The sequence below is a fragment of the Rhinoraja longicauda genome, chromosome 17 (genome assembly GCF_053455715.1).
Source record: "Rhinoraja longicauda isolate Sanriku21f chromosome 17, sRhiLon1.1, whole genome shotgun sequence".
NCBI lineage: Eukaryota > Metazoa > Chordata > Chondrichthyes > Rajiformes > Arhynchobatidae > Rhinoraja > Rhinoraja longicauda.
The window spans coordinates 11,085,221-11,100,163 of NC_135969.1; the positions used below are offsets into that span (position 1 = coordinate 11,085,221).

General features: G+C 44.3%; 1 protein-coding gene across 1 annotated transcript; it reads left to right on the forward strand.

Moving 5' to 3' along the window:
- Positions 1 to 273: 273 nt before the first annotated feature.
- Positions 274 to 13,248, forward strand: ccdc51 (coiled-coil domain containing 51). The gene is made up of 4 exons (XM_078414111.1): positions 274 to 655; positions 4,128 to 4,464; positions 9,676 to 9,840; positions 10,524 to 13,248. Exons 2-4 carry the CDS (start codon positions 4,144 to 4,146, stop codon positions 11,295 to 11,297), a joined length of 1,260 nt encoding a protein of 419 aa, XP_078270237.1. The 5' UTR covers positions 274 to 655; positions 4,128 to 4,143; the 3' UTR covers positions 11,298 to 13,248.
- The last annotated feature ends 1,695 nt before the right edge of the window (positions 13,249 to 14,943 follow it).

Sequence of the window (14,943 nt, forward strand, 5' to 3'; positions counted from 1 at the left end):
TTTCGAGACTGTTCCTTCCTTCGAATAAAACACTGAAGGGAATCCGAGTGGAAATGGAGAGAGTGGAAATGTTGAGGTGCGGTCAGGGAGAGTGTGTGTGGAGGCCCGGTGTGTTTAGGGGGGGAGGGAGGGAGGGGTTGAATTGGGCGAATCGGTGTCTCGGGAATGGAGGAGCTGCGGCGGAGAGACGCGCACGGGGGGCGGAGCCTCCACCGGAGGGAGGGAGGGGGGGAGAGAGAGAGAGAGAGAGAGAGAGAGAGAGAGAGTGAGTGAGTGAGTGAGGCAGAGAGAGAGTGAAAGAGGGAGAGAGTGAAAGAGGGAGGGTGAAAGAAAGAGAGTGAAAGAGGGAGGGTGAAAGAAAGAGAGTGTGAGAGAGTGAAAGAGAGAGGGAGTGAGAGAGAGGGATAAATCTCCGGCCGTTGAAGGCGGTTGCCGGGAGCCGTCACCAAGGTGAGGGATCAGAGTGCGTGGGGGCGGATCAGGACAGGGTCACCGCCCAGCAATGTTCTCCAGAGATGCTGAGCGACTCTCAGCACTGTCTTTGCGTCCATCAAAGGTCACCCAGTACAAGGTGCAGTAGTGCGATGGGCCCTGCAACAATCTCCCCGCCGGATTCAAGCTGAGAAGAAGCTGCCGTTGTTGGTTTGACTTAATAGTAAGCATACACGTTCATAAATCATGCCTGCAGATTCAGCACGTCGAGTTTTCATGAGAGAGTTAGATTTAGCTCTTGGGGCTAAGGGAATCAAGGGATATGGGGGGGAAAGCCGGACCAGGGTACTGATTTTGGATGATCAGCCATGATCATATTGAATGGCGGTGGTGGCTCGGACGGCCGATCTACTCCTGCACCTGTTTTCTATCTTTCTATGTGTCTACTCCGCCATTCAGTCATGGCTGATCTATCTTTCCTTCTCAATCCCATCTTCTCATTTCTTCCCCATAACCCCGAATCAAGAATCTATCTATCTCTGTCTTACAAATATGGACTGATTTGGCCTCCACAGCCTTCTGTGGCAATGAATTCCACAGAATCACCACCCTCCGACGAGAGAAATTCCTCCTCATCTCCTTTCTAAAGGTATGTCGTTTTATTCTGAGGCTATGACCTCTGGTCCTAGACTCTCCCACCAGTGGAAACATCCTCTCCATGTCCACTCTATCCAGTGAATCATTCTCCTTGCAGTGGAGGGAGAGAAAAAAATATCATTCAAACTGAGAGATGTATGATGTATGGAGGGTGTGGGTTGAAGTAATTGCTGCCATGGTGTATTAGGATGGAGTGCAGATGGTCATTGGGTATGGGGGGAGATGGGGTGGGGGGTGAGTACCAGCACATAATTTAGACTACAGCTGTCAATGGCTATGAGGATTATAATCAAAACAGTCAATGTCATAGCTGTATTTATTATAAATATATGCAATTGTTGAATGTGGTACTATCAATAATGTTTTATTGTCATACGTCCCAAACAGAACAATTAAATTCTTGATGTGTCATTGCGGCTAATTGAAAAGATAAGGCATTTGGAAGGTGCAGTGCTCGTGTTGGAGAACTTCTTTTGCTATTGGGATGTGGCATTGCTCGTGTTTACTACTAGTGATCCAGAAGTTTGGACTACGATTTTGAGGCCCGTTCAGATATTACCCGATCAACAGGATTTTAAGCTCCAGTTAATTAAATCTGAAAATGGCTATTATCGGTTATGCAGTACAGTGGTACAGCAGTAGAACCGCTGCCTCAGAATGCCAGAGACCCAGGTTCGATCCTGAACTCGAGTCCCCTCTGTGTGAAGTTTGCACGTTCTCCCTGTGACCACGTGGATTACGAGTGCTCCGGTTTCTTCCCACATACTTAAGAGGTGTTGGGTTGTGAGTTAATTGGTGTCTCTAATTTACCCCTGGTATGTAGGCAGTGGATGACACAATGGGATAATATAGAACTTGTGTAAATGGGTGATCGATGGTCATAGAAACATGGAAAATAGGGGCAGGAGGAGGCCATTCGGCCCTTCAATCCAGCACTGCCATTCATTGTGATCACGGCTGATCATCCACAATCAGTGACCTGTGCCCAACTTCTCCCCATATCACTTGATTCCATTAGCCCCCCCCCCCCGAGCTCTATCTAAATCTCTTAAATTCATCCAGTGACTTGGCTTCCACTGCCCTCTGTGACAGAGAATTCCACAAATTCACAACTCTCTGGGTGAAAAAGTTCCTTCTCACCTCAGTTTTAAATGGCCTCCCCTTTATTCTAAGACTGTGGCCCCTGGTTCTGGACTCCTCCAACATTGGGAACATTTTTCCTGCAACTTTATATGTCTCTATAAGATACCCTCTCATCCTTCTAAACTCCAGTGAATACAAGCCTAGTCTTTTCAATATTTCCTCATATGACAGTCCCGTCATCCCAGGGATCAATCTCGTGAACCTACGCTGCACTGCCTGAATTACAAAGATGTCCTTCCTCAAATTAAGAGACCAAAACTGTACACAATACTCCAGATGTGATCTTACCAGGGCCCTATACAACTGCAGAAGAACCTGTTTACTCCTATACTGAACTCCTCTCATTATGAAGGCCAACATGCCATTACCTTTCTTCACTGCCTGCTGTACCTGCACGCCAACTTTCAGTGACTGGTGTAGAAGGACACCCAGGTCTCGCTGCACTTCCCCTTGACCTAACCTGACACCATTGAGATAATAATCTGCCTCCTTTTTGCCACCAAAGTGGATAACCTCACATTTATCTACATTATAATGCATCTGCCCACTCACTCAACCTGTCCAGGTCACCCTGCAACCTCCTAACATCCTCTTCGCAGTTCACACTGCCACCCAGCTTTGTGTCATCCACAAACTTGCTAGTGTTACTTCTCATTCCTTCATCCAAATCATTAATATATATGGTAAATAGTTGCGGCCCCAACACCGAGCCTTGCGGCACTCCACTGGCCACTGCCTGCTATTCTGAAAAGGACCCTTTTACTCCTACTCTTTGCTTCCTGTCTGCCAACCAATTCCCTATCCATGCCAACACCCTACCCCCAATACCATGTGCTCTGATTTTGCTCACCAATCTCCCTTGTGGGACCTTATCAAAGGCTTTCTGAAAGTCTAGATACACCACATCCACTGGCTCCCCTTCATCCATTTTACTTGTCACATCCTCAAAAAATTCCAGAATATTAGTCATGCACGATTTCCCTTTCATAAATCCATGCTAACTTGGACTTATCCTTTTACTGCTATCCTAATGCACCGTTATTACCTCTTTAATAATTGTCTGCACCATCTTCCCCACCACCGATGTCAGGCTAACTGGTCTGTAATTCCCTGTTTTCTCTCTCGCTCTTTTCTTGAAAAGTGGGATAACATTAGCTATCCTCCAATCTACAGGAACTGATCCTGAATCTATTGAACATTGGAAAATGATCACCAATGCGTCCACTATTTCTAGAGCCACCTCTAGTATGAATTTGGTGGGCCGAAGGGCCTGTTTCCATGCTGTATCTCTAAACTAAACATGATGGCTGTCTTATAGGGAAGGAAATGTATTTCATTTCCTTGGTCAGGCCTCCGTGACTCCAGCCACACAGCCTACATAACTCCCTCTGGCTTTACATTTAATTCCACTTCTCTCCTTTTCTGATGCCCTTTATCTCCTTTTCACCTCTGGGTTTTGTCACTTACTCTGCCCATCTGCCAATCAAACCTCTCCCCACTTGTACCCACCTATCACTTTCCAGGCTTTGTTTCGACCCCATCTCTCCTTTCCAGCTTTCTCAGTCTCAAGATGGATCCTAACCTAAAACGTTGTCTATCAATTTCCTTCACAGATGTTGCCTGACCCGATGAGTTCTGCTAGCACTTTGTATTTTGCTCAAGATTCCAAACTCGGAAGTACCTTTTGTCCCCACATCAGTGTTGCTGACTCTTAATCATAAACCATCCAACTGACAGCTACATTTGGTGGCAATTAGAGATAGTCTTGCTTGACCAAGCAATGAAATTGCTTGCCTGCATGAGCCTACTTCCTGTGAATGAAAAATTGAAAGTTTATTTCAAATTAAAATTGCCGTTGTGAATTTTCTAAGCTGTCTTTGTCAATGTATTCTCAGGTTATTTATTGACTGAATGAACATTGTTTTTGGAGTGGACACCACGATGAAGAGGGGGCCAATTGGCATGATGTGCTCTCGTGTTTATTGCTTCCAAATCGCAAGAACTAATAGTCTCCGAGTGCGCCTTTACTGTTCCCAGGCTTCGCAGAAAACTGTCAGCAAGACTCTGACTGCAGGCAAAGATGCTGTACACCTGAGATGGGTAGAGCTGGGCAAGAATTTAAGCGAAAAGACTATCAAACACATTCGAGCCACAGCAAACACCTTGTGGGAAAACTATGAAGAGTTTGTTGGATTGAAAGAAGTTCAAGAGGCACAGCTGAATGTCAATGAGGTAATGTGCTGTCTCTGGCTGACTCAAGGTTGCAGTGGGCTGAAGTGGCGAGACGGCAGGGGATGAGGACGAGTCCGAGATCCAGTGAATGTTCTACTCCAATGAATAAATGTGCAGACATCCGAACCTCCAGTTTACATGGTGAATGTAGAAATAAAAATGGATCTGATATTAATGTATTTCAAAAGACCACTGGTCAGCAAGTCAAGGAACACCTGTATAGAAATGTTTACACTTCAGATACACCTTAATTATTTTAAATCCTTTTTAATCATGTTGATGATGGGAAAATCTTTGGTAATGGAAGTCAAAGATGCTGACCACATCCTCATCGTAGAAAGCCCTACAAAAGTCAGTTCAAAACCCAGCGTGGGGCTTTGTTCACCCAGAGGCCCAGAAACGGTTGGAGGCGGTTGGAGCACGATAAAAACGTTCCCTCACACTTCAAAAGAAGTGTTCTGGAGGAAGCTGCTGATTGGTGGAAGCGGACTAGAGGAATTCTGGTTTTTGTTCGTACTTTTAGTTAAGGGTTCAGTGAGTTAAGGGTTCAGTGAGTTAAGGGTTCAGTGCTTTTTAGTAAAGGTACAGTTTAAAGGATTAAGAGGGATTTGATTTAATTTGGGGGTAAGACATGTCAGATGAGATCGGCCCCGTGGAGTGCTTATCTTGCAACATGTGGGAGATCAGGGATATTGTCGGTGTCCCTGATGACTACGTGTGCAGGAAGTGTGTCCAGCTGCAGCTCCTGGCAAACCGCATTGAACGGTTGAAGCTGCGGTTGGACTCATTCTGGAGCATCCACGATGCTGAGAAGGGCGTGGATAGCACGTATAGTGAGTTGGCCACACCACAGGTAAAAGATAAGCGGACAGAAAGGAAACGGGTGGCCACTAGCCAGCGTAGCAGTAGGCAGGTAGTGCAGGAGTCCCCTGCGGTCATCTCCCTCCTAAACAGATATGCCATTTTGGATATTGTTGGGGGAGATGGCTCATCAGGGGAAGGCAGCAGCAGCCAAGTTCATGGCACCGTGGGTGGCTCTGCGGCAAAAGAGGGGAGGAAAAAGAGTGGAAGGGCTATAGTGATAGGGGATTCAATTGTAAGGGGAATAGATAGGCGTTTCTGCGGCCGCAAACGAGACTCCAGGATGGTATGTTGCCTCCCTGGTGCAAGGGTCAGGGATATCTCTGAGCGGCTGCAGAAGATTCTGAAGGGGAGGGTGAGCAGCCAGTTGTCGTGGTGCACGTTGGCACCAACGATTTAGGTAAAAAACGGGATGAGGTCCTACAAGGTGAATTTAGAGAGCTAGGAGATAAACTAAAAATTAGGACCTCAAAGGTAATAATCTCTGGATTACTACCAGTGCCACGTGCTAGTCAGAGTAGGAAGAGGAGGATATTTCAGATGAATACGTGGCTTGAAAAATGGTGCAAGGGGGAGGGATTCAAATTTTTAGGACATTGGAACCAGTTCTGGGAGAGGTGGGACCAGTACAAACAGGACGGTCTGCACCTGAGCTGGAATGGAACCAATGTCCTAGGGGGAGTGTTTGCTAGTGCTGTCGGGGAGGATTTAAACTAATGTGGCAGGGGGATGGGAGCAGGAGCAGAGAGACAGAGGGGTGTAAAATGAGGGTAGAAGCAACAGGTAGCAAGGTGAAAAGTAAAAGTGGTAGGCAGACAAATCCAGGGCAAAAATCAAAAAGGGCCACTTTTCAACATAATTGTATAAGGGGTAAGAGAGTTGTAAAAACAAGCCTGATGGCTTTGTGTCTCAATGCAAGGAGTATACGTAATAAGGTGGATGAATTAAATGTGGAGATAGTTATTAATGATTATGATATAGTTGGGATTACGGAGACATGGCTCCAGGGTGACCAAGGCTGGGAGCTCAACATCCAGGGATATTCTATATTCAGGCGGGATAGACAGAAAGGAAAAGGAGGTGGGGTAGCGTTACTGGTTAGGCAGGAGATTAAAGCAGTGGAAAGGAAGGATATTAGCTTGGAGGAAGTGGAATCGATATGGGTAGAGCTACGAAACACTAAGGGGCAGAAAACGCTAGTGGGAGTTGTGTACAGGCCACCTAACAGCAGTAGTGAGGTTGGGGATGGCATCAAGCAGGAAATTAGAAATGCATGCACTAAAGGTGCAGCAGTTATAATGGGTGACTTCAATCTACATATAGATTTGGGCGGCACGGTAGCGCAGCGGTAGAGTTGCTGCTTTACAGCGAATGCAGCGCCGGAGACTCAGGTTCGATCCTGACTACAGGTGCTGCACTGTAAGGAGTTTGTACGTTCTCCCCGTGACCTGCGTGGGTTTTCTCCGAGATCTTCGGTTTCCTCCCACACTCCAAAGACGTACAGGTATGTAGGTTAATTGGCTGGGTAAATGTAAAAATTGTCCCTAGTGGGTGTAGGATGGTGTTAATGTACGGGGATCGCTGGGCGGCACGGACTTGGTGGGCCGAAAAGGCCTGTTTCCGGCTGTATTTATATGATATGATATGATATGATATTGGGTGAACCAAACTGGCAGGGGTGCTGAGGAAGAGGTTTTCTTGGAATGTTTGAGAGATGGTTTTCTAAACCAACATGTCGAGGAACCAACGAGAGAACAGGCCATTCTAGACTGGGTATTGAGTAATGAGGAAGGGTTAGTTAGCAGTCTGGCTGTGCGAGGCCCCTTGGGCAAGAGTGATCATAATATGGTAGAGTTCTTCATTAGGATGGAGAGTGACAAAGTCGATTCAGAAACAAGTGTTCTGAACTTAAAGAAAGGTAACTTTGAGGGTATGAGGCGTGAATTGTCCAAGATAGACTGGCGATTGATGCTGAAAGGGTTGACGGTGGACATGCAATGGAAGGCATTTAAAGGTCGCATGGATGAACTACAACAAGTATTCATCCCAGTTTGGCAAAAGAACAAACCAGGAAAGGTAGTGCATCCGTGGCTAACAAGGGAAATCAAGGATAGTATTAAAACAAAAGATGAAGCATACAGATTAGCCAGAAAAAGTAGCATACCAGAGGACTGGGAGAAATTCAGAGTCCAGCAGAGGAGGACAAAGGGCTTAATTAGGAAAGGGAAAATAGACTATGAGGGAAAACTGGCAAGGAACATAAAAACAGACTGCAAAAGCTTTTATAGATATGTCAAGAGAAAAAGATTAGTTAAGGCAAATGTAGGTCCCTTGCAGTCGGAAACAGGTGAATTGATCATAGGGAACAAGGAGATGGCAGACCAATTGAACAAATACTTTGGTTCTGTCTTCACTAAGGAAGACATAAACCGTCTGCCGGAAATAGCGGGGGACCGGTGGTCTAATGAGATGGAGGAACTGAGGGAAATCGAGGTTAGTCGGGAAGTGGTGTTGGGTAAATTAAATGGATTAAAGGCAGATAAATCCCCAGGGCCAGATAGGCTGCATCCCAGAGTGCTTAAGGAAGTAGCCTCAGAAATAGTGGATGCATTAGTGATAATTTTTCAAAACTCTTTAGATTCTGGAGTAGTTCCTGAGGACTGGAGGGTAGCTAATGTAACCCCACTTTTTAAAAAGGGAGGGAGAGAGAAAACGGGGAATTATAGACCAGTTAGCCTAACATCGGTAGTGGGGAAAATGCTAGAGTCAGTTATTAAAGATGTGATAGCATCACATTTGGAAAGTGGTGAAATCATCGGACAAAGTCAGCATGGATTTACCAAAGGCAAATCATGTCTGACGAATCTTATAGAATTTTTCGAGGATGTAACTAGTAGAGTGGATAAGGGAGAACCAGTCGATGTGTTATATCTGGACTTTCAGAAGGCCTTCGACAAGGTCCCACATAGGAGATTGGTGTACAAACTTAAAGCACACGGTATTGAGGGTTCAGTTTTGAGGTGGATAGAAAATTGGTTGGCGGACAGGAAGCAAAGAGTAGGAATAAACGGGTCCTTTTCGGAATGGCAGGCAGTGACTAGTGGGGTACCGCAAGGCTCAGTGCTGGGACCCCAGTTATTTACAGTGTATATTAATGATTTGGACGAGGGAATTGAATGCAACATCTCTAAGTTTGCGGATGACACGAAGCTGGGTGGCAGTGTTAGCTGCGAGGAGGATGCTAGGAGGCTGCAGAGTGACTTGGATAGGTTAGGCGAGTGGGCAAATGCATGGCAGATGCAATATAATGTGGATAAATGTGAGGTTATCCACTTTGGCGGTAAGAACAGGAAAGCAGAGTATTACCTGAATGGTGACCGATTGGGAGAAGGGGAGATGCAACGTGACCTGGGTGTCATGGTGCACCAATCATTGAAAGCAAGCATGCAGGTGCAGCAGGCAGTGAAGAAAGCGAATGGTATGTTGGCATTCATAGCAAGAGGATTTGAGTTTAGGAGCAGGGAGGTTCTGCTGCAGTTGTACAGGGCCTTGGTGAGACCGCACCTGGAGTATTGTGTGCAGTTTTGGTCTCCTAACCTGAGGAAAGACGTTCTTGCCTTAGAGGGAGTATAGAGAAGGTTCACCAGATTAATCCCTGGGATGGCGGGACTTGCATATGAGGAAAGACTGGATAGACTGGGCTTGTACTCGCTGGAATTTAGAAGACTGAGGGGGGATCTTATAGAAACATATAAAATTCTTAAGGGGTTGGAGAGGCTAGATGCGGGAAGATTGTTCCCGATGTTGGGGGAGTCCAGAACCAGGGGTCACAGCTTAAGGATAAGGGGGAAGTCTTTTAGGACCGAGATGAGAAAACATTTCTTCACACAGAGAGTGGTGAGTCTGTGGAATTCTCTGCCACAGAAGGTAGTTGAGGCCAGTTCATTGGCTATATTTAAGAGGGAGTTAGATGTGGCCCTTTTTGCTAAAGGGATCAGGGGGTATGGAGAGAAGGCAGGTACAGGCTACTGAGCTGGATGATCAGCCATGATCATATTGAATGGCGGTGCAGGCTCGAAGGGCCGAATGGCCTACTCCTGCACCTATTTTCTATGTTTCTATACTGTCCAAACTTGTCATGACAATAATAAACTAAACTAACGTCACCTCTAGTTGCTTTCTGTCGAATTTGGTTCACAACACTGAGATGTTATGTGATCTAGAGAGCACATGTAAATATAAATCATTATACATGCCAGCTGTTTACGTAGTGTCTTTATTAGTTCAATGTATTGGACGCCATTTTTTTTTGTTGAAGTGAATAATTGACACACATGTTGTTCCTCGTAGGCAGAGAAAGCGTTCATGGTTGCTCGTGGTGTTGTTCGACAAAGCCAGGAAACCGTTGAAGCCCAGCATTTGAAACTGAAGGAGGTTCGGGATAAATTGGACAGAGTCTCTCGGGAGGACAGTCACTATCTAGAGTTGGCCACTCAGGAACATAAACTGCTTCAAGTGAGGAAACCTATTTTTGCCATTTTACTTGACGCTTATTAATTGGACGCTGGTGTTTTGGTGAAGGATAATTGGAACTGAAATAAGTGCAAAAGTATGTTTCTAAAATTAAATTATGAATAGGTTTGTCCTCCAGATAGTTTGCTGATGTACTTGGAATAAATCTATGTGGCAGTCCTTCATTACATTGGTTATTTGGGATGATGTAGTTGGGATCAGGTTATTCATCCTTCCAACCTTGAAATTGATTGGAATGAGTAGGAAAAATATCATGGAAGTGGGGAGATAAGATTTTTTTGAGGTTGCATAGATTTTCTGTACATCTTTTTGTTAGAAAGTGAATGTAATGTAACAGCCAACAAAATGTACCAGTGAAGATGGATATCATCAACACTGTCATGTCATCCACAATTTCCTACGGCTTTGCACACTTCTCATTTCTCTTTGCAATTGCCTGTTCTTGTCTGCTCCACCTGCTCGGTGCTATCTGTGCTTTTCCGTCCCAAAGACATGTGAGTTTGTAGGTTAATTGACCTCTATGTTGCCCCCACTGTGTAGATGAGAAAGTGGGATAACATGGGGCCCAAGGGCCTGATTCCATGCTGTATCTCTAAACAAAACTAAAAGGGTGAGAAAATAAAATGTAAGTTTGCGTTTAATTTTGTTTTCTATCCTGAAATCAGGATGAGAGGCGCCATCGAACAGCATACGAAGCTGCAGAGGAGCTTGAACGTGAGACCTTTGCTCTCTTCTCAGCGGCTGTGAGGGAAAGCCACGAGAAAGAGCGGACCAGAGCAGAGAGAACAAAAAACTGGTCTCTGGTGGGGTCCGTGTTGGGAGCTGTAATTGGAGTTCTGGGATCGACTTACATCAACAGAGTTCGGCTGCAGGAGCTGAAGACATTGCTTCTTGAGGCACAGAAAGGGCCTATTAACTTGCAGGAAGCCCTTAAAGAGCAGGCCTCCATGCACCAAATCCAAAATAAGGAGCTCAATGTACTAGTAAACAAAATGAAGGAACTGGTGCTCCAGGAAGGTGCAGTGCAACAAGCAGGGAAAGCGGTCGCCATTAAAATGGGAAAATCTGAACCTACTTTGAAACTGGATCCTTTCTTGATTTCTGTGAAAGAACAAGCGACTTCATTGAAGCAGACCAATGCAGCATTAGTAGGGCTGGAACAAAAGTTAAAAAGTCTACAGACATCGCTTGGGCAAGTGGCTTCTGACATCAAGACAGTGAAATTAGTCACTCAGGCCAAGCCTTCGCAAGCGGCGTCTTCGGGAATGATGCAAGATTGGCAGACTCTAGCAACAGAGGATATGATTGTTGGGTTAGCAGAGACGGAGAAGAGACTGGAATCCCATATCAGAGCAAGCACTGTATATAACACAGTGCTGACATCGGCTGCATTTGCCATCACACTGCCAGTATTGTATGTGCTCTTCAGAGGGAATTAAAAATACGCTGCACCGGAGATGCTCAATGTTTTGTAATGTTTACCAAGATTGGATGCCAGTTTTGAGCAACTGGTGCCATTAATCCATTGTAGCTGAAGTGCACTTTTCTGTTTCAAATGTGAAGGAGTTTGTGCTGAACTGATATTGAAATTCCTAACTTGCTTACACATTTAAATCTTGTATCTGCATAGCATCTCACATCCTTAGGACATCCTTAAGCAATTTAACACCAGTCAGTTGCTACAGAAATGCAATGCTGTTTCAATGTAGAGCATTCAGTATTAATGGTCTGAGTGTCGATTGTAAAGCCTGTTACTGACAGTGAATAAAAGGACAGTTGGATGCTTTGCTTGCACTTCCAAAATCCTCAGGATCTGTACCTCTGGCGATGTGCAATATATCATGTTCATTCTTGCCCTTCTTAAACCCTTGTCTCCAGCCATGATTGTTATCTGTTTCATTTTCCGTTTAAACGGCACACTGATGCTGTTAGAGCAGCTTCTAGTGTGTTCTCTTGGATTGCGTACCATGAATATTCACAAACTACAACAATATTTATTGGCGATGAATAAGTATTGAAATATTTAAGAAACGGGCAATACAAACACAACCACAGCTATTATGAGTCGTGCTCAACATGCCACAATCTTCTGTATATGATCTAGTGCTTGTACAAACTACACCTGATAACTGGTGGTATTTCAATAATAGTCTGCTTCCATTGCAGAAACCGTACGTCTCTCCCTCCCCCTGGCTTTAACAAAGATGCATTTTATTTCCATCCAATCTTTTGATCATTTTTCTAGACAAGATGGATGATGCACTGTATTGTAGCAGTTAATGTTGTTACTTCGCATCTCCCATGACCTAGATTCAATTCTGACACATACTGTGTGGAGTTTGCAAGTTCTCTCTGCCATTGCAAGTGTTTCCCCGTGCCTCCCATGTTTCACGGGTTAATTTGCTAATGTACATGATTGTCAATGAAGGTAAAAGAATCCGGGATAAATAGGATATGGGAAAGAATGAATTAAAAAAAGCCATGTGGAGGAAGGAACTTGATGGGATGACTGAGAACTGGCATTGACCTATTTTGAACATGTTCCAATACTGCTCTAATTATAATTGGCCATAAAATGGTCACTCGTTTAAAAAAGTAGATGGTATTGATGATGAGATAAGGTGCATCACTACTCTGAGAGTTTTGACACTTCCAATGTTAAGCAGATTCGGCAAGCTATCCTGATTTGTGAAGTGCCATTATGAAGCTTGGGTTCAAATCTGTACAATTGTAGTTATTTTAGATTAAAGCAAAGTGATCTCAGAGGGTATAAGACGATAAGACAAGGGAGCAGAATTAGGTAATTGAGCCTATCAAGTGTATTCTACTATTCAATCATGGCTGATCTATCTTTCCCTCTCAATCCTGTTCTCCTGCCTTCTTCCCGTAACATTTGATCCTCTTACTAATCAAGAACCTAACACTCGTTTTTAAAAATACCCATGACTTGGCCTCCATAGCCGTCTGTGGCAATGAATTCCGCAGATTCACCACCCTCAGACCGTGTCCTCTGGTTCTAGATTCTTCCACCACAGGAAGCATCCTCTCCTCATCCATTCTGTCTATATTCTTTATACCTGTGGTGTGGTGCTGTACTCATCTGCACTGCTGATAGTTCACCAACAGTTGTTTGTGATCTCAATTTATGAATGTGCTGAGCAAATTTTGTTAGGAATTATTTTTGAATAAATAAATCTATTGATTAAAAAGGGATTATTCTCAAAAGGAGTTTGGTTTTGAATGAGGTCAATGATCACCAACTTCATGAACATCACCATAATTGTGTGGTACTTTTAGAAATTTAACTTGGTTGTGTAATAAAATAGGTTTTATATGTAACATTCATAACTGATGTCCAATTAAATAGTTGTGATTTTTATTTTAATTAAACCATGAGTGTCAAGTACAATGGTAATTTGAAATAATTTGTTTCCAGGACTACCGTGGGCACAGCAACAGAGTTGCTGCCTTACAGCACCAGGGACCTGGGTTCAATCCTGACTACGGGTGCTTTCTGTACGGCGTTTGTACATTCTCCTCGTGACCTGCGTAGGTTTTCTCCAGTTTCCTCCCACACTCCAAAGACGTACAGGTTTGTAGGCTAATTGGCTTGGTAAAATTGTAAATTGCCCCTAGTAGGATAGTGTACGGGAATCACTGGTCGGGGCAAACTCGGTGGGCCAAAGGGCCTGATTCCATGCTGTATCTCTAAACTAAGCCAAACTAAAGACAAAAATCAAATAAATATTTTAACTAATGAGCCAATGTTTCTAATGGTCCTGCGACTCTGCCTACACTACAAATGCTGACCAGTCCTTGCAATTCATCTGTTCCCTGATGCACAGCAATAGCTGAAGACTGCACATCTGATCAGAATGAACAAACGTCTGTATCTCAGCTGACCACGCTCATAGCCGACTTGGCCTTGTCATTCTGTATGAAACTTGTTTTACATACCATTGGCAATTTATTTTGTAGTTGTGGTCTGGACCTGCAGGTCTCATATTGTTTATCAGCAAACAGAACATTTATCCTCTGAAGGTATTAAAGTAAGATCTCGTTTTCTGATAGCCCTCCAATTGTCCTGATGTATGAGGAGTACAAAATGCTGAAAAAACATTGCCAATCCATGTTCTCCAGAGATGCAGCCTGAACTGTTGCGTTATTCCAGCACGTTGTGTCCTTTAATAAGCAGTTAGAATATTTGATGTTAAAGAGAGAACAACCACCATATTTCCTCTGCTGTTATTCATCAGCTGTGAGGGGAGGGGGGGGGGGGAGGGGTTTGGTGGGCTCTTTCCGATGTACAAACTCCTGTTTTAACATGTCCTCTCAATACAAACCAATATCATTAATGACCGGATGGTTAAGTGTCACCCAGCTTAGCACATTTACCATTCATGTGGTTTAGAAGTCCAATCTAATTATTTATTTTGAAGATAGACACAAAATGCTGGTGTCAAGCAGCATCTCTGCAGAAAAGGGATAGATGATACTTCGGGTCGCGACCCTTCAGACAGAGTCAGGGGAGAGGGAAACGAGATATCAACAAGTACAGAACAAGATCGGTACAGAAAAGGTACAGGGGCGGGGATCGCTGGTCAGCGCGGACTCGGTGGGCCAAAGGGCCTGTTTCTGCGCTGTATCTCCAAATCGGACTTGGGAAAGGTGGAGCCCTTTATTAATTTTTTAAAACTATTTTAAAGGATTGCAATTTAAGTGAACAATAAGCTTAGACAATAAGCATTTAAAAAATCAAAAAAAAAATCGCAGTGACACTCCAGAATCGCATAAAACTGAATTTTAAAATGTGCGTGAGTTGATTGAGCAACTTGTGATAGTAAACAAAAATCTGCCGGCCTTTCACTATGCATTGTGGAGTCAAGGTTTTCCAGGTTTAAATAGTTATACCCTCTGGGAATTATCTACTGGCAAGCAGTGGATACTGCTCCTCTGGTTAGAACCTAATATGGGTGGGAAGAATCTGCAGATGCTGGTTATACACGGCAGATACAAAAAGCTGGAGTAACTCTGGGTCAGGCAACATCTCAGGAGAAAAGGAAAGGCGACGTTTCGGGCCGAGAC

Coding starts and splice junctions, on each gene's coding strand:
- ccdc51 (XM_078414111.1), top strand. CDS start 4,144: ATGAACATTGTTTTTGGAGTGGACACCACGATGAAGAGGGGGCCAATT. Junction 4,465..9,675: donor CACAGCTGAATGTCAATGAG/GTAATGTGCTGT, acceptor TGTTCCTCGTAG/GCAGAGAAAGCGTTCATGGT. Junction 9,841..10,523: donor AGGAACATAAACTGCTTCAA/GTGAGGAAACCT, acceptor TCCTGAAATCAG/GATGAGAGGCGCCATCGAAC.